Consider the following 20,101-nt stretch of genomic DNA (forward strand, 5'->3'; position numbering starts at 1 on the left):
AATTCATATGTTTTTTGTTTTTAATTCACAATTGCTTAATCAGTTAATCAAATCCATGAGTCCCATCGCACTATTGGCCTATTGCTACTTTATCAATATACTATAATATTAGCTTTCTGACTTTGTTTGAAAGGCGTAGATGTGTTGCGGTATTGGTATATTAGGTATATATACATATATAATTAACCCCAGGGCAACTTCAAAGGCTTTGAATCAAAGCGGTGTATATTAGGTATATATACATATATAATTAACCCCAGGACATCTTCAAATTCAAAGCCGTGTATATTAGGTATATATACATATATAATTAACCCCAACGGCATCTTCAAAGGCTTTGAATCAAAGCCGCTTGCTTGCTTTCACCGAAAACCCTAAAAGATTCAACCTAGGTATATATATAAATTTTTTTATTGACCAAGTGATCAACGTTTGACTGGGGTCATTATTATTGGATTCTTTATCATTTTCTTAGATTGTATTTTTCTTTTTCAATAAGGTTTGAGATTATAGATTTGCTTGTTTTTGCTGATCAATAATTAAAGATTTTGCTTCTATTCAAGAGCGTAGGATGCAATTTGAGTAGGTGTGTTCTTTTTGTCTTAGACTTTGTTTTCGAACTTCTATCAAATGTTATAATGTTAATTCTTTTAATTAGTTAACTATTTGATTGTTTGATATGTGTTTAATCTAAGATGTGGTTTGTAAAACTTACAACAACAAAAAATTTACAAGAATTAGTAAACTTTTATTAAAAAAATTTTAGCCCACCCCATTCTGAAATCCTAGCTCCGCCATTGGTTGCAATTAAAGAAGTGATTTTTGATTTACTCTTCATATCAGACTTTTTTTTTTTTTAAATGGCTAGTGTGGCTGCCCTCAAGCCTCGTTTGATGAAATTGTTGAATATAATGGGGCAAATGATGCTTAAACCCCAAATTACAATACGCCTCTAGAGGACATCCCGAATAATAGCACGAGTTTCTACTACTACAATGTATTCAAACATGCACCAACTAGTAAAAAGTGTTATATTGACTACTTCATTTGTTTTACAATAACGGTGGCATTATCGAAAAGTTAAAGCAATGTCATAAAATCAATAAAGCAGCTTTTCTAATATGCCGATGTTGGAAAATAAATCCAACAACACGATGTTTCATCCTACCACTAGAAGGATGCGCCTATTCTTCTATGAAAATAGTTCACTACCTCAATAGGGCAGACAAAACACATGGGGTGCACACACGTGCTATATGCTTGACTAGTCCTAGGGACTTATTGCAAGCATAAAGCAACTTAAAATCCAAAAACGATGTCTTATAGAAACCCTAAGACTATATAAGGATCTGCCTTACAGCTGTAGCCGCAAACCATACTAACAGTTCACATTACTTGCTTTACTTGCATTCCCACTCTCTTCTTCGTTCACTTCCAATGGCTGAGGAGGTTGTTGTGATCATCCATGCTGATGAACTCATCAGGATTAATGACCCATTTTGGATTCCTCATACTACAGCAGTTAAGGTCAATGTCAGCTCTTATTGAAATAAGACTGACAATACACCCGCGATTCGCAACGTACACTGGTTGCTATCGATTTTAATATCAACATAGCTTTTTACCCATTTTGGATTCCTCATACTACAGCAGTTAAGGTCAATGTTAGCTCTTATTGAAATAAGACTGAAAATACACCCACGATTCGCAACGTACACTGGTTGCTATCGATTTTAATATCAACATAGCTTTTTCTGCACCTAAAGCAGAGGCCAAGGCTTGCTTGTTCGGCTTGAGACTTGCGGAGCGTCAGTAGATGGAGCTAGAAAATGTTGTCTTCGAGACAAGTTTCTTTAGCAACCTGTCTGATTTCTTGGATGGTCATATGCGGCTGCAGCTGTTGCCAGGCAGATTGTGGAGCTCAACTTGAGGTAGGTGAAGGTCGATTGTTCTATGAACCGTGTTGCTACTATTCTTGCCAGGCTTGCATTTGATGGAAAGTTGCTCAATGATTGGCACGATAAGATTTTTCTATCATATGAGCCAGCGTAGTTGGAACTATTTTAATATTTACGCTCAAGTTGTAATCTTTAGTTGTCTATGCAAATGAACCCTAGTTGAGTTTAGGGATATTTGAACATATTTTATATTGACATTGTGGAGTTTGGTTATCTGTTAGTGCTTTGGTATGATTAAAAAAAAAAACAAAAAACAAAAAACAAAACTTAAAACAAAAAACAAGAGTACATACAGGTAAGAAAAAACTTAATAGCCCAATTTCCAGTCCAATATGCAAAATGTCATACCAGTACTGCCATGCACTACATCGCTCTTGTACCTTCATCACTTTGCGTCACCACCACTGTCAACCTTCCATCCCCATTGCGTCACCACTGCCTTCACACTAGCAGTGTGAAGAGCTAATCAGTTCAAACTGCCAGTGTGCTCAATTCGATAAAGGGCAAGGGCTCAAGTTCTAATCGTGGCCATCCATTCTAATTGTAAGACCAGCCATGATCACTTTCAAGTTAACGGATTAACGTTTCGATTTGGTTTTTTCTGTTTCAATTTCATTTCAAAATACGCACTGTTGGGTTGAATCAGATTGTAGAGATTTTGCCACGTCACTATGTTGCCTAGGGTATATCATACACCAGGTGTACAACAGCATTTCCCCACCTTCTATTATTTGTTTCTATAATACCATTATTACTTCTTTCTATAACACCATTCAACCACATAAGGAGTTTGGTTTTTTTTTATTTCTTCTTCTTTTAATGGCTTCAAATTTGATTGAGATGAAGGTTAAAGAAATACAACTTAGTTTGATTATATTTAGATCCGTCAATTCAACATAATTCGAGCAAATTTGGAAGAAGATGGAGATGAAAGAGGAAGAAAATTTATGTATTATTGTTTTTATTTAGGGTGGTGCTATTCACACACTCTTTTTCTCTATTCACACACCCCCTCTATTTTTCTATTACTTTAATTCAATTTTCTTTTAAAAATTATCCTAACTACCCTTTTTCTTTTTCTTTTTCTATTTGGCAAGTTGAGGATCCTAAACCCTTATTTTTCCGCAAACACAGAGGACTTCAAAACTCTTTTCGATTCCCTCTTTTCTTTTTCTTCAAAAACTTATGCAGCAAAGTCATGCTATCTCTCTAATATGATGCTTTGAAGTTTAATCATGGTAGAACAAGAAACTTTAGACCCATCTTTTGAGAAAATTTTACATTGCAATGGAGACATGGAAAAAAAAAAAAAAGGGTTCAGTGATCATTCGAGCCTCTTTGAATCTATTATTCCTATTAAGATTCTAACTAAAATTATTTGGTGTATTTGAATCCATTGAGCAACTATAAAACTTTACAGCAGCCTAATAATGATGGCCTTATGATTATAAACATGATTTATTCTACTATATTATGCTAGTAGAACATAATTTTTTCCCCACACGAAGATTGCAACTCATTGCATTCAATATTATCTAGAGCATCTCCAAATTTTGTGTACATCATCAACTGCAGTGTAGAAGCTTGTGGCTGAAGTAGATAAAACGTTGATTCCATATTTTTTTATTTTTTTATTTTATTTGAGGATAATGCACCCGGATTAAGAGTCATCGACAAACAAGCATTGAGTTTGGTACTTTGCAAAATATGAGGACAAACTTTACAATTTGGATTCAGTTGGGTGAAGGTGATTACTTGGGAAGCATATTCTTTGTCTAATAATACAGGTCATTTCACTTAATAAACGTATTATTTTTCCTTCATTTATAGGTAAAAAAAAATGATTTATTGTATAATGATGTTTGATTCATGATTGAATTGCCAAATAGAAAAAAAGAAAAAAGAAAAAGAAACAGATTTACAAGGGAGGATAGTTAGGGTAATTTATCAAAAATATTGAATTAAAATAATAGAAAATTAGAAGAGGTGTGTGAATAGAGAAAAAGGGTGTGTGAATAGCACCATTCTTTATTTATTTTATTTTTTTTCATATAGAGATTGAGCAATGAATTACAAAGGGTTTAGAGATGAAGAAGAAAAGAGATGAATTTGTAGAGAGACGTTTTTATATATATATTTAAACGACTCCTAGCCGCAAGAATCGGCAAGATCAAATTAGTCTCTAGGCAAAATAGTGGAGCATAATGAGCAGATGAGAGGTTGATGAATGAGAAGGCCCAAGTGCTTGAGATTAACTTTGCCATGGTTATTACGAATTCCTATCGATTTGAGAAATGGTGCTAGTCCCCTTGCGCTTCATGGTAACGTGATATGTGAGCTACAAAATGATCGAGTCTCACATCAAAATGAATTGTTGGATGAGTGTAATTTCCCTTCTTGGCGAAGACGCCAAGATTAAAAAGAAAATAAATTGTAATACACTGAGTTCCGTGTATTAGTAATGCGTTGAGAAAAAGTATGGTATTTATAAAAATGCCTAAAAATCCACACGTAACTTATGCTAGCACTTTTTTGTGAGGTCTTGAGTTGTTGCACGCTAATCCCATGGTAGTTGATGACTTTCGTTGAAAATGCCTTAAATCCATCACAAGTTACAATCCCATGTAGAGAAGACTCAGAGAGAAACACATCTTGGAGAGATGAGAAAATTCGGCACTAAATATCCCTTTGACTTGCCAAATAAATTTTTGTTTATTGATATACCATTTGACTTTTCAATTTTGATAAATTGCAGTCTATAATTTTAAAGTTCATGCCATCATTTGCTAGATATTAATATTTACTATATACTAAAGTTGGGTTGTTGTTCATTTAACAGCGATTTGGCTTCAAGTCAATTGACACTTTTGCCCTACTTCCCTCAATTACAAGTTTGCCATTCTTCTAGACTGTTCCTTTTTTTTTTTTTTTTTGTGGGTTTGGTCTATGTATAAAAGGAAAATGGGGAGGATAACTGTTTAATGAATAGTGAAGTACCCATTTTGCCCCAATTTTCTTTTCTTTTGATGCTTTTGTCTAGGCCTGGGACTTTAGACCCGAGAATCGGCAGAACCGAGCCGAGTCAAACCGAAAATGCCGGTTCGGTCCGATTCCTTGATACAAAATACCGTATTTTGTTAAAAATCGAACCGTTAATTCTCTTCCGGTTCCGTTCCGGTTCCTGCTTTTTTTAACTGTTAAGAACCGGTAGAACCGGTACATGTCGACAAGTATATAAGGACCCTAACCTAAAGTCTGTGGCTTCGACCCTTTTCTGAGTTTTCTGCTTTCAAGTTTTAGCCGCTTCCCTTTTCTCCGCTTCTCCCACACGTTGATTCAATCATTCAAACATAGTCATTCACAGATTCAGTTCACACTTCACAGATTCACAGATCCACGATTGAGGACAAAAAAATTCCCAATTCCTCATTTCCTTGTTTTCGATTCAGATAAAAAAAAAAACCCAATTCCTATCGGACCTATCCTATTCTTCGATTCAATTCTTGTTCATCCCTATTTCAGTTCCCAATCATCAACAGTTGAATACTTAACCTGATTCATTGAATCCATGAGTTCAGATTCAAGTCAATCAAGCCCTGCTGCTGGAAATGAGATTGTCCAAAGCAGTCCTGCAGCTCCTGCTGAAGAAATTCAAGCTGCAGCCTCACAACGTCCCAACACCAAGAGTCAGAAGAAAGATGCAAAGAGAAAAAGGGCTGAGAAGAAAGGTGCAACTTCAAGGGAACGAAGCTGGGTGTGGAATCATTTCACAAAGGAAGACCACCCACTGATCGAGGTTATCGATGGAAATGAGGAGGTTGTTGGTCACACCACTAGAGCACAATGTAAGTATTGCCCTACTCATCTTGCAGCTAATTCAACTAGTAATGGTACTAGCTCATTGATGAAACACATAGAGCAGGTATATAAGGGGTATCCGGGGAGGGCTGATTTAGCAAAAGGGCAGAGTGTTTTGGGTAGTGATGGTTTGGATGATCCTACTGCAGTAGTTAGGCATTGGAGTAAGGAAGCATGCACTGAAGCTGCAACTGTAATGGTAATGATGGATGAGCTCCCTTTTAGTGCTGTAGAAAGACCAGGATTCAAATACTTTTGTAGTGTAGCTATTCCGAAGTGGAAAATTCCATGTAGGAAGGAGATAGTGAAGAATTTCTTGAGGATGTATGCTTCTAAGAAGGAAGAGTTGAAGAGGGAATTAGCAGGCCATTGTGTATGTTTGACCACCGATACTTGGACGTCGGTGCAGAACATAAATTACATGGTCTTAACTGCCCATTTCATAGATAATGGGTGGAAAATGCATAAAAGGATCCTTAATTTTTGTGTAATTCCAAATCACCAAGGAATTACAATAGGAAAAATACTTGAGTCTTGTTTGAGAAACTGGAACATAGAAAGGGTTCTCACTATTTCTGTCGATAATGCTTCAGCAAACAAGGTGATCATTGACTACATTAGGAAAAAATTGAACAATTCGGAGAAATGACAGATTTTTGGGGGGAAGTTTTTACATGTCAAATGTTTAGCTCACATAGTTAACGTAATTGTGAGGTCTGGTCTTCATTAATTTGCATGATAAGTCTGTGGCTTCTATTAGGAATGCAGTTTGATATGTAAGGAGTTCATCTGCTAGATTAGATAGTTTCAAGGTCTGTGTTGAAAGTGAAGATGTCGATTGCAAAACAATATGTGTCTTGGATGTGCCAACAAGGTGGAATTCCACCTATATTATGTTGGACACTGCATTGGAGCTCAAAGAAGCATTTGTTTTGCTGGCCGACGATGATGACTCTAAGTATAAGAGTTACTTTGATGAAGATGAGGTTCCTGATGATGAGCTAGGTGAAGAGGGTGATTATGTAGAGGTGCAAACAAAGTCCAAAGTGTCTAGGAAGAGGGTAGGGCCTCCAACAGAATCTGATTGGGACAAGGCTGCAGTATTTGTGAAGTTTCTTAGGGTTTTCTATGAAACAACCTTGAGAGTTAGTGCTACAAACCACCCAACTTCACCAAAGGCATTCCACGACATAGTTGGCATCCATTGTGAAATCGAAGAACTGTTTTGCCAACCTTATAGGCCTGATGGAAGTGAGGCTGAAAGGGTTTTGTTTGCAATGTCACAAAAGATGAGGGCCAAGTATACAAAATACTTTGCATCCATCGATGACATTAACCAACTCTTTTTGGTTGCATTAGTGTTGGATCTAAGGTACAAACTGCTTAATGTTGAAAGAGTATGCACAATGATGTTGTGTTTTGAAGCCGGGGAGTTGAAGAGGATATCTAATGAAGTTAAGGAACTTGTCATCGCTCTAACAGACTTGTATGCTACCTCCAATGGTGTTCAACCTCACAAAAAAGTAAAAGTGCATCATCTGCTGTTTCTGGGGTCAGCAGTAGTCGTTACAGTCACAAAAAGGTTTATGGAAAAGTAGCAAACATGTTAGCAGACTGGGATAAAGTGCTTGAAGATGGTGATGCTGTTGTGGTGGGAAATGAAGTTGACCGATATCTTTTGGATCCTATAGAAAAGCCAACAAAAGGTGAGAAACTTGAATTCAATCTTTTGGCTTGGTGGAGGTTAAATGGATCAAAATACCCTAACCTGGCAGCTGTAGCTAAAGATGTTCTAGCATTACTTCAAGTTAGTATAGTGGCTAGTGAGTCGAGTTTCAGCACAGGGAAGAGAGTTATTGACCGGCCACATCAGAGTTCTTTGACTCCCAAATCAGTTGAAGCACTCATTTGCCTCCAAAATTGGCTGAAAAGTGATAGCATTACTAGCTTGGCTTATGTGCCTACTTCCGAGGAAATGGCCTGGCTTAAAGATGTTGAAAAAGGTTTGCTTTCGGATTTTTTTCTTTATTTAACAGAAAAGTATGTTGGCTGAATTGATCTAATGCTCCATTTATCTTTGTTTTCAATTTTCAGAACAAGAAAAAGAAGAAAAAGAAGGCACAAGAAGCTGCTTCAAAGGCATCAAAGAGTGTGAAAACAGCGACAGCTACTGATGCATCAAGATCAGCAAAAAAAATGATCTCAGGTATGTTCTATGAGTTACTTATTTCAGATTTTTGTTGGTATGCAAATGCAATTCAATCTGCTATTTCATTGTTGAATGTCGAAGGAATCTGGTATGCATTGTAAAGCTGGTATGATTTTAGGTGTGTGATTTACTAAAGTTGGTATTTGTGTACCTTTGCATGTTTGATTGAATTATGGAAGTGTATGTCTTAATTGTGGTCGAGCTGCTCCAAATCATCTTTGCATTTCTGATTGTTGGAAATTTGCATTTGTGTTGGTAATCTGCTGATTTTAACTTTCCTGTTGGAAATGCCAGGATTCATTTGGTATTCTGCTCTGTCTAATTTTTAATTTTCTGCCAGTAAGCTTCAGTTGGTAATGTTTTCGTTGATAATGTTCAGTTTATTTAAATTTGTAATTTGCTCTGTCCAAGTTTATAGACTCCCTTTTAGTGCTCATTTCTTTGCCAGTAAGCTTATTTAATTTTGCAATTGCTAGAGCTGGTATGTATGACTTGTCTTTGTGAGTAGTAAGTATGCACTAACGAAGTCATGAACTGATGTAGGATCTAGGACTTGTGAAGTTGTTGACTGATGAACTGATGAAGAGTTGCAGATTTGAAGAGCAAAACTGCAAAGCTGGAAAATTTGTAGACTTGAAGATGGGATAGACTGAATTAGTGAAATAAGGACTGATTTGACTTGGACCATTTGGTGACTTTGTTTAGTTTGTTTATTTGTAATTTGTTAGACTTGCGGTACTTGTTGAGTTGTTGTTACTGATTTGATTTGGTGAGTGGTGAGTTTGAATTTGCATAATGCATTAGTGCATATCTGCACTTAGTGAGTTTGCATTAGTGCCATTACCTGCATATGTCTTTAGTTCTTTATTGGAATTTAGATTTTCATTGTAAGTTATTGAGTTTATAACTCCACAATGCATATGTGCATAACTACATAGTGCATATCATTATGACATTTTTTCCAAGTTATAGTGAACTAGAAGTAGGAATGTAGAAGCCAAAAGTCTGAAACCTAAGTCTGGAACTGGAAAATTGCCTGTTTCTGGGGTTTTTTCCAACTTCACTAAGGAACCGTTACAACCAGAAAACTGAACCGAAGGTTCTCGGTTCCGGTTCCCGTTGGTTCCACCCATGTCAAATACAACAACCGAACCGATGTTCCCTTTCCGGTTCTGGCAAATTTTTGCATTTTCAAAACCGATCCCAGGCCTACTTTTGTCCCTAATTGCAACTTTTTAAAATTTTTATTTTATTTTTAATTCTTAGCCCACCCCATCTTACATATGTTAGTGAGAATCGAATCCATGACTTTTACTCTTTGACTCTTTTGTCCTTGATTGCAATATTTTTAAAACTGTAAAAAAGTAAATACACAAACTTGGTTAAAACACTCGCATCTACTCAAAACTTCTTTGTCATGAAATGTGTCTATATGCCAGAATCCACTATTCAACTGTGTATCAAAATAAAAGTAGAGATTGTGTATGGACGAACAAAATATGATGGTTTGAGTTTTCATGAATAAGGCTCTTTTCACAATTCTACAAAACGTAATATGTAAAACGATAACATGTTTTTTTTCACAAAAAAAAAAAACAATAACATATTTGGTTAACGTTGACTACATATAAAAACTCATTCATGCAGCATCGCGCTGATTCATTACCTAGTAGAGATCGAAACCTAAATCGACGAAAACATAGAAATCGATCCAGAAATACCCAAGGAGCTCTCACACATCAAGCTCAGCTTAGCTCAGCTTCACCTGGCCTGACCATGAATAGCTCCTTCGATAACAAGTGGAACCTTGCCGCCCTGAGAAGCCCATCCTCATCTGACACATCAAGCTCCGCTTCACCAGGCCCCGCTATGAACAAATCATCGGCCATTAGGTTAAAGCTAGCAGCGATCAGAAGCCCATCCTCATCACGATCCTCCTAGCCCTCATGACGCCCACGGTGGACCTCAGCCTCAGCCGCACGGGGACGTGCACGACCACTCTTCTTGCGGCTGTAGTAGCCCGTACCTTGAAACACCTTTCCGCCCATCTTCTTTCCAGCAGAGAAACGGAAACCTCTGGAACTGCGTTTGACTTTCTGCGTCTCCGTGACAGCCATGGCATCAATACCATTCAGGTTAGGCATCCAACAACGGCATCCCCCAGCCATTCTCTTCTCTCACTTTTTCAGCTCTGTCACAATGGTTTAGACTAACAATATTCACAATTTTTTCTTTCTTTATATACTCTTTATATATGGATAGCAAAATACATAGTTTATTTAAATTAACTACACTATAATACATGTTTATTACAATTAAATCAGAAATGTAGTGTAAAGACCACTACAACAAAACTTAGGGCTGAGCGTTTGAGGCCAATAACCCGAGAAACCGATGGTTCGGGTCGGGCTTTGCTGTGTTTTTTTTTTTTCGGGCTGAGCTAAGACCGAACCGAGACTGCATTCTACGGGCCGGGCTTGGTTTCTAACATCTCTAAGTTCGGGTAACCCGAACCGGCCCTATACTTATGCCTTGTGTACGTGTCAGTGTGGCATTGGTCACTAGTTAGCCCTAAAGCCCAAGTCAAACATGACCTCAGCCTTCATTTTCCCATTTCTCCTCATTCAGTCGAACACAAACCCTTCTTCCCCAAATTTCTTCCTTAATCGAGTCGATCAAGCCATTGACCATAATTTCTTCCTCAATCAAACAATCAACTAATCGAGCCATTGACCCAAATTTAATTTCTTCAATTCTTCCTTCAATCTACTCCCATTCTCAGATTCCCTCAATCGAGTCAAGGATGGCCTCGCCTGATGCAACTGCAAGGTCAGCAACAAGCATGGCTTCGATGGCTGCAAGTTCGTTAGTTCATATATGCCTATATGGAATCCAATCATTTGTTTGATTGCTTCTCAATTCCTCCTCTTCATCTTCAGTTGCTCTTCGTCTTCATTTTTCAATTTGACAATTTATTCTTTTTTTTTTAAAGTTCAAATATGCAGTTAATTTGACAATTTCTGAGTTGTAAGTTGTGACTTTTTCTGTTTTGGGACTTTGGCTTATGGAACAATGTGAGTTGACTGAGTTCTGTACTTCTGTTGTGGTCTTGTGGATGCTGTGCACTTGTGCAGCTGTGCTTAAGTGCTTTTCTGGCAGTTCTGCTATTCTGGAATCAATGGAATGTATTTCAGTATTTGCCTATTTGACTAGTTGTGTTTTGTAATCTCTTCAATCATAATGTATGAATGTAATGTGTTTGTTCACTTCATTGTATCAGTTCTAAGTTCTGTTGTATGATCATTGTCTTGCATATTCATAAATGTGGGAAAACAGGAAAGCTGGGAAGCTGGAAATTTGTAGGAAAGTGACAAACTCTGTTTCAGGACCGATAGCCCGAAAATTGGGACCAAATGTTACCGGTTCGGGTTGTAGTCGGTTTCACATGGGAAAAAACTGTTAACCGAACCGAGACCGATTAGACCTGTTCGGTCTCGGGTCCATACAAAACTGGGACCGGACCGGACCGGACCGCTCCCAACCCTAACAAAACTGGTCTTTTACGACACACATTTTACTGCACACATTTGACGTGTGTCGTAAAATATTGTCATTTACGGCGCACATCACATGTGTGCCGTCAGAATATCTTTATTCGAGTTATTCACGGCGTGCATCTGATGTGTGCCGTAAATTTAGTCATCTATTAACGGCGTGCACAAATATGTGGGTCGTAAATGAGTTATTTTATCGGTATTTTACGACATACTTTTCAAGCATGCCGTAAATGAGGCATTAATTTTCTTTTTTTAATAGAAGTATAAAAAAAGAAAAACAAAAAAGATTTGATTTGAAAATCAGCTCGTTTACGTTACGTTATTCTCTTGAAAGCCTTCTCTGTCATAAATGCATCTCCACAGAAAACCTTCTCCCTTTACTCAAAAGTTGATTTAGGAGCTGCTCTCCGCCTCAACAAAGTCATCCACGACGGAGCTGCTCTCCGCCTCAACAAAAACCACGCCATCCTCAAACAAAGTCATCCGCATTACAATCGATTTGGAGCTCAGGACAAATCGATTTGGAGCTCAACAAAAACCATCCGCGCCATGGGGGTTCCGGTTTGCCTCCTGTAGAATTATCCGTTCATCTCGTTTCTTTGAGCTCAGGACAAGCCTCTCTCTCTCTCTCTCGTTTTTACTCTCTCGGTAATTTCGTCGAACACCTTCTCTGCATCTTCGATTTCCTACTTTCTTCTCACTTCCTGCATTTTGTTGATTCACATTTTCGTGTCTCAGCTAGTTTTGAGTTTCCTATTGATTTTGCGGTTCAATTAGGGTTTGATTGTGTGGACTGATTGTGAGGGCCAAGAAATATTGGCTTCGTTTCTCAGGAAATAGCGATAAACTTCACAGCATTGAGCAAAATCTAATTAGTTGGCTGTTTGTTCTTTTTGATTTGATTGGTATGCTGTTTATTCAACTGGCTTTGTTCTTTTTGAGTTTATTGGTATGCTGTTTATTCAGCTGGTATTTGGATATTGAGAGCAGGATTGATGGGCCGTGTGATATTGAGGCATGTAACTATTTGTGTGCATATGTGTGTGTGTTGTGTACACATTTAGTACAATTCTGATTCTTTTGAATATGGATACAAGCTGCAGATTTGATATCTTGGGCTTTAGCTTATGTGGTTCCAGGTGGTACTTTCATTTTCGTGGTGTTGTTCTGGAATTTGTGTTTAAGAGAAATGCCATATGTTCATTTTAGTGGTATCTGATATGAATACAATGTGGAAATGGCTCCTTGTTTGAAGTATCTGATACAATGTGGCAATTGGTCTATTAATGCACAAGATCTCTGTATGCACGTGCTCATTTTTTTAATGTTTTGCTGCTGTAGTAACTGCACTTTATTGTAATACTTTGTTTTGCAGATCAAAGATCTTGTTATATGAAACTGATAGCGATTGTTGATGTTTGTTGATAATGGGCTGGCAGCTGGAACCATTTCTTTGTGAGTGTACATCTTTGCACTTGCTTAATTTTCTTATATAGAAATAACAAGAATGTAATGACACTATCAATTACCCTCTAAATGGGTTTCGTTTGAAGTAGTTGCATGTTAGAATTTTCAATGTATCGTGGATTTAGCTGTGGTTTTCAATATTGGGCATGATAGAATTTGATTACAAAGATTAGGGGAAAAAAAAAAAGAGAGCCCTTAATAGTCCAAGAAATTTCTATGCAACTCACCTCAGATTCTGTATTATATTGCCACTTTCTTGATAGTCCAAGTAACAGTTATCTTTATGCATGTGAATGATGGTGGGCTGCTGTTTCATGATATATACGATTCCTCTTCAAGCATACTTTGAGATAGAAAAGAAATGTAGTTAATAAAGTCACCAAGTCAGAAGTTATCCATGGAATAATTCAGTTTGGGGTGTAATAATTCTGTGCTTGGTCCACTAAAGTGAAGAGCCATTATGTTCTGAGGTTAGCCATTTGTTTTTGTCTTTAAACAAATTTGTTCTTTATGGACAAATTTGTTCTTTAAGGACAATTTCCCACTGCTCTTATTGATTGATTATTATATGAGTCTAGTTATACTTAATTTCCCACTGCTCTTTCTTTAACTATTCATAGTCTGATGCATTGGATTATTATGTGAAATTTTACTTTCCCACTGCTCTGCAATTTCTTTAACTAAGGGGTCTGGTTTTTTTAATTTATGTTCTGATTATTCTGTGTTAGTTTTAGAGTGTTGGTGGTCTGAAAACATATAAAGACGAGCCCCAAGGAAATCATAGACCAGCCATCATGGAAAAAGAATGGACCAAATATGAAAGGTTAAATTTTAAAATCCTAAACTCTAATTGAATGTAAAGGACATAAACTGTAGACACTAAGTAATTTTTTTTTTTCCCCTTTCTTTTGTCTAGAAACACAGTTATCTATAAACAAGGAGCAAGGAAGTTCGTTGATAATGTCCAAACGAGTATGGGGAATCCAGAAAGGATTCGTTGTCCTTGTAACAATTGTATAAGTTTCAAACGCCACAACTTTAATGTAGTATATGACCACCTGATCTGCTATGGGATAGATCATCTTTATAGTAAGTGGACATGGCATGGGGATGAGCCAACATTACCAGATGAAAATAATGTGGAAATGCCTGAAACATATAGAATGTTTCAGGATGCACTTTTTGAAGATAATGATGCATTTTCTGAAGAAAATGATGTTAGGGAACCTGGAGATGAAAGAGAAGAGCCTGATTTTGGATATTTATTAGAGGAGGCAGAACGTCCTATCTATAAAGGCTCTACTTTGTCAAAAATGTCGGCAACAGTAGCTATGTGTAAGTTTAAGGCAAGGCATGGTTTGTCTAATATAGGGTTTGATGACATGGTTGAGATGATTCGTGGGTTTCTACCGCATGACAACACTCTTCCTAGCCCTTTGTACAATGCAAAAAAATTGTTAAATGCATTTGATCTAGGTTATGAGAAAATACATGCTTGTGTTAGAGATTGTTGTCTATTTAGAAAAGAACTCGAACATGCAGATAAGTGTCCTAAGTGTGGCTCATCATGCTGGAAAGTTGATAAGCGCACACAAAAGATTCAAGAAGGAGTTCCAGCGAAGGTACTCAGATACTTTCCAATCATACCTAGATTTAGAAGGATGTTCAAGTCAGTTGAGAAGGCAGAACAATTAAGGTGGCATCACACACACAAGAGTCAGGATGGCATAATGCACCACCTGGTTGACTCGTTGGCATGGAAGAGCATAGATAGTAATTGGCCTTCATTTGCATCGGACCCTCGTAACCTAAGACTTGGCCTATCATCAGATGTATTGTCGACAATACATGTTTATTACAATTAAATCAGAAATATTCTTGCCTTAATTCAGAAATGTCCTTGCAATAATACAATTTATGGTTTAATTAAGCTATTTGTCACTCTCAATTGCCATATTGGCAGCTTGTATAGAGTATTTTTGTATTTCCATCTCACATGTATAAGGCTATCCATAATGTGAAAATGTGAAAGTAAAAGATAATTTGTACGGAATTCTAAAAAAAAAAAAATTACTGAAAGGAATTTATAGGCAAACACTAAAATTAGAATATAAGTTTCGGAAATTGAAAAGTTTGTGAAATCCTAGTACAGAGGGCGCCTTACAAACCCGTTAAAAATATGGCGATTGAAATTCACATTCCTCATTTTTATACACACTTTGCGTTTCATTTTTTAGTATCTTAACATCATATTTTACAATCTATATTACAATCTTCTTTGGTATTTAGTTTTGGCTTATTACTCGACTCGGTCTTTTTATCTGCTTAATTCTTAGTTCTTCTAGTTGTACATCAATTGAGGTCTCTAGACATTTAGTTCGTTTAACTATTATGAGAGTTAGGTTAGTTAGGATTTTAGTCCCTTAGTAGGCTCGTTTGTTCTGAATAAGCGAGCTAAACAGGTTTGTATTGAGGGTAACTGCTTAGAAAAGAAAACAAGTGTGGATTATAAAATAAGAAAAGTGAATTTCAATTCCCAAAAATATTTATGTGCTAGAAGTGTTAGAAGTCGTCACTCACGCTCGCTCTCAATCTTCCAAACTTGTCTTCTTCCATCTTTCTCCAACCAACATAAAATTGCTAGGTAATTCCCTCCCCAAAGTCTCATCCTATCATCCATTCGGGTTATTTTAGTATTTTTATTTTAAAATTTTTTTTGTCAAAGCTTTTGGAGATTTGTCTTAGGATTTTGTTTCCCACTTTGGTTTGGATTTCCGTAGGACGACTAGGAATGTAAAATTTGACCAACCAGTGCCATGCTTGGTTTGTTTCTTAAGGTTGTTTTTTGTTTTGGGTTTGTGTTGCAGATGGACATCACAGTCATGGACGACAATTCGGAGAAGAAGAAGAAAAAGGACGAAGAAAAGGTGAAGGCTTCACCATTTTACCGCCGTTATTTCTTTCCATTCTAATTTCTTCTCCAAAAGTTGATACCTAATAAAATCTCATAAAATGAAATTTTATTGAGATACCATCAATAAAAGCACCATATTTTCCTCATCTATCGGCCAAAGATTTAAGGGCCGATTTGCCAAAATCAGGTACAAACACCTTTTAAGTGACACATGTTACCAAAAGTACATCGCATAATTCAAGTTCATTTTGGAAAAGATAACATTATATGGTGGTAAGATCTTAGCTTTACGTTTTGTGCTTCTTCTTTTTAAATTTTTTTTTTTTTCTTAACATTATTATGTCAGTTGGCATCAGGCTTATTATTTCTACTAAAGAACTTGTAGACCTAACATAATTTTCTAGTAGGATTCCTTTGTTATATGTTTGTTTTTAGCTGTATCTCTTGTTTTTTCGTAGCTGGTTGTCTTCTCCATTCATCAAGGTTATCATTTGTCTACATTCTCTCCTTCACTTTGGTTACTTTGCTTTATGGATTTTGTTTCTATTATATTTTTGTTTTGCAGGGATAATCGCATAGTGAACTGGGAATGTGTGTTGTGGACTGCAATATCTGATATTGAGGTCAGCCTTCTACTTTTAGTGGCATATTGTACGTAATACAGATCTACAGATCTTTGGCATTAATTAATTTCTTGGTATATGCAGGTGGATCCTCCAATTGAAATAAAAGAAAGGACACTACTAGAAGTTTCTGGATATGATCGAGAACCCTGTTGAATTTGGGGTTATGACTTTATTTGCATATCATGTGGAAGAAGATTTAGGTGAGATAGTTGTAGCCACTACCGGAATAGGGACGATGCTCGGTGATACAGCTATCGTAGTGCATCCTGATGACGAAATATATAAGCATCTTCATGGAAACATGCAATCCATCCATTTAATGGAAGAAAGATTCCTATAATAAGTGATGAAATTCTTGTTGATCCAGAGTTTGGAACTGGTGCTGTCAAGGTAAATTTATATATAATGATCTATTTTTCTGTTAAAATTTCTTTCCAGGTTTGTGTTTCAAGTATGTAAGGATTTTGTATCTTCTTTGGATCCTGCAGATTACCCAGACCCATGCTCCTAATGACTTTATGGTCGGGAAGCGCCATAATCTTGAGTTTATCAACATCTTTACTGATGATGAGAAGATAAACCAGTATGGGGGAGCATTTGAAGGGATTCCACCCTTCAGAGCCCGAGAGGCTGTGACTGATGCATTAAAGAAGAAGGTATCTGTTCTACAATACTAAATCATGGTATTTAGGTGGCTGATAAACAGTTACCCAATAGATTCATACAGTTGATACTGGCGGTGATGTGTTGAACCAACTGCCAGAGCTATCTAAGAAGCACCACTGAAACTATCACTACTGATACACTCCTCCCACACCTCTTTCATATTCTTATTAACTTTACACCTTCATTCCCTTCATTCCAGAGCCAGACACGTAACAGAAGTTTAAGATCATCTACTTGTCATTGCTTCACTTATAAACATCATCAGTTGCATATGCAATAATACCGTCTCTGTTTCATTAACATTGTTTTCTTTGCATTTAGGGCCTCTTCAAAGAAACTAGGATCAAAGAAACTAAGACCAATGAGATGTGTCTTAGAATTTGCTCTAGAAGTAAAGATGTTGTGGAGCCTATTATAAAGCCCCAATGGTACATTAAATGCAGCGATATGGGAAATGAAGCTCTCAATGCTGTCGCCGATGATGAAAATAGGAAGCTGGAGATTATCCCTAGACAGTATACTGCTGGTTGGAAAGGTGCTCATTTTTTCCTTATTGTGCTGTATGAAATTTCTAGTTTATATGCATTGCCAAGAATGTAAAGGATTTGAACCAGATTACAGTGACTTTAGTTGTAATCCTAGCTAGTATCTAGACATCTCTACAATCTACATCTATTTTCCTTGTTAAACCACCTATTCAGCAACTGTCAATTAGCATCTATCTTAGGCTTTTCTTGAGACTAGTGCATCAAGTTTTACCATGAGAAAGGAGGAATTGCAGAAGTATTTAGGGGTTTTTTTCGTGCACCTTGTGTGTCCAATTTTTATATTACAGTAAATTTGTTCTTGTTCTAACTTCAGTAATTATTCTTTATTTGAGTGCCTTTTTTGTTTTAGGGGATATTTACTCAAAATATGGAAATGTGAACATGCTTACTTGTTTTGCTTTCTTTAATCACAGATGGCTTCATAACATTCATGATTGGTGTGTCTCGAGGCAACTTTGGTGGGGTCACCGTGTTCCGGCATGGTATGTTGTTTTTGAGGGTGATAACAACGAAGAATTTGGAAGACTTTTTGAGCGATGGGTGGTTCCGAGAAGTGAAGAAGAGGCTCAAGCAAAGTTGCCTCGAGAAACATTAATATCCTTCAAGTTTTCTATATTACAGATGGGAGGAACATTATCTTCTCATTTACAGTGGGAATGAATTGACAATGGAAGTGTTGTCCATCAAATTCCTCCAAGAGGCAGTGTCTAGATAAAACCACGAAAACAACCTCTAACTGAGATGATAAAGACATGAGCTCCCCAACTTTGAGATCTCTCAAGTTCCTTCTAAGCCAAAGTCCCAACTCAACTGAAGAATGGAGGAATCAGTATGCCCTCTAGCAATCGAAAAGTAATGATAAAGAGCTGTTTCCAAATGAACTTCAGATTGAGCCTGGAATTATAATATTGGGTTCCAGCTACTTGCTTGCAGCTTGTATTTACTTCTAATGACAGGACACCATAAAGACTCTCTCCTGAAATCTCCAACTCCCAAGTAATGCCTTATTCATTTTCACAAAACGCCCCACCCGAATCCACCTCTGTTTTCGTACTTTAGATACAACTTATTAATCAAGTTATGCGTCTTTCACTCCTCCCCTTCATAGAAAGGCTGTCATCAATCTCTCTAACCTTTTAGAAACATTGCAAGGGATTTGAAACGAAGTGAGATAGTAGATAGCAAATTACTCAAAACCAACTGATTTGAAGTTATTTTGCCTCCCTTCGATAAAAATGTTTTTATATATCCAACCTACCAACCTCCTCTCCACCTTCTGCTTCACTTGATCCTTAAAGATTACTTCCTTGGACACCAAAACCTTCTCCGTCTTCTCTTACTGTAAGATTATTTTGAACAGATTCTACATGTAATTGTTTTGTTAAGTCCAAAGAGAAAGTTTCTATTCATCTTTTTATTTTGCCTCCATTCCATATACATAATGATCTATTTTTCTGTTAAAATTTCTTTCCAGCTTTGTGTCTCAAGTATGTAAGGATTTTGTATCTTCTTTGGATCCTACAGATTACCCCGGCCCATGATCCTAATGACTTTATGGTTGGGAAGCGCATAATCTTGAGTTTATCAACATCTTTACTGATGATGGAAAAATAAACCAGTATGGGGGAGCATTTGAAGGGATGCCACATCTGTGAGTGGACAGTGTATCTGTATACTTAGATGGGTTTTCATTCAGTAAGAGGTAATTATGTTATTAAATGCTGGATGATTATTGGATAGCTATAGTAAACTTGATAGATAATGCGCTGATTTTTACACAACGGCCATTCTTCATGTTCTGCATCTCATGTTCATCATTCATACGTAGCATGCTTTCTTGTATTTTTAACATTATGTTGTACAGTGATAAATTGGTATTTCTAAAGTTTGTATGAATTTTCACTTGGATCAGTGTTCTTTTCAGCCCACAAAGGATTACTAATGGGATTGGTTTTGGTGGTTTGTACTTTTAATATGACCGTGAGCCTTTTAAAAAAAAGTGTGTAGAAAATTGTTTGATCATTGCCCTGAACGTAGTTTTTCTATTCTGATACTCTTCCAGAGCTGGAAAAATGAAAGGGTGGAATTTGATATGTCTCTTATTGAGTTGGTTGTGAAGTCTCTCCAATCTCTTGCTTAGGAAAGTCGTGAAAAGTATAACTTCCTATCAGCGCATACCTCTTTTACATTACTCAAGCTTTGTGAAGTTTTGATTTGTAAATTGACACATCTGGTTTGTTGTTCTCTCTGTGCACAGGAGACAAGGTTTTGTGCTTTGTAGAGCAAGTTTGGGAAAGT

At 36.8% G+C, this 20,101-nt stretch overlaps 1 protein-coding gene across 7 annotated transcripts; it reads left to right on the forward strand.

The window, feature by feature from the left end:
- The first annotated feature begins 11,932 nt into the window (after positions 1-11,932).
- Positions 11,933-17,761, forward strand: LOC112177003. Of its 7 annotated transcripts, XR_005803103.1 has the most exons (8): positions 11,933-12,230; positions 12,958-13,037; positions 13,389-13,519; positions 15,917-15,976; positions 16,529-16,586; positions 16,671-16,979; positions 17,078-17,245; positions 17,577-17,761. XR_005803103.1 is itself a non-coding variant. In XM_024315149.2 (5 exons), the coding sequence occupies exons 4-5, from the start codon at positions 13,844-13,846 to the stop codon at positions 14,912-14,914; spliced, it is 978 nt and encodes a 325-aa protein (XP_024170917.1). In that variant the 5' UTR covers positions 11,933-12,230; positions 12,958-13,037; positions 13,389-13,519; positions 13,778-13,843; the 3' UTR covers positions 14,915-14,991. The 7 variants fall into 7 exon arrangements, 4 of the variants coding, with proteins under 4 accessions (XP_024170917.1, XP_024170918.1, XP_040366473.1 ...); XR_002927248.2 differs by lacking the exon at positions 13,389-13,519; XM_024315149.2 differs by lacking the exons at positions 15,917-15,976; positions 16,529-16,586; positions 16,671-16,979; positions 17,078-17,245; positions 17,577-17,761 and adding exons at positions 13,778-13,872; positions 13,966-14,991.
- The last annotated feature ends 2,340 nt before the right edge of the window (positions 17,762-20,101 follow it).

This window comes from Rosa chinensis, chromosome 7 (assembly GCF_002994745.2).
Source record: "Rosa chinensis cultivar Old Blush chromosome 7, RchiOBHm-V2, whole genome shotgun sequence".
Lineage (NCBI taxonomy): Eukaryota > Viridiplantae > Streptophyta > Magnoliopsida > Rosales > Rosaceae > Rosa > Rosa chinensis.

Excerpts from the sequence above, each read along its gene's own strand:
- LOC112177003 (XM_024315149.2), top strand. The coding sequence starts at position 13,844 with ATGGAAAAAGAATGGACCAAATATGAAAG. Across the intron at positions 13,873-13,965 it reads GAATGGACCAAATATGAAAG|AAACACAGTTATCTATAAAC; the intron begins GTTAAATTTTAA and ends TCTTTTGTCTAG.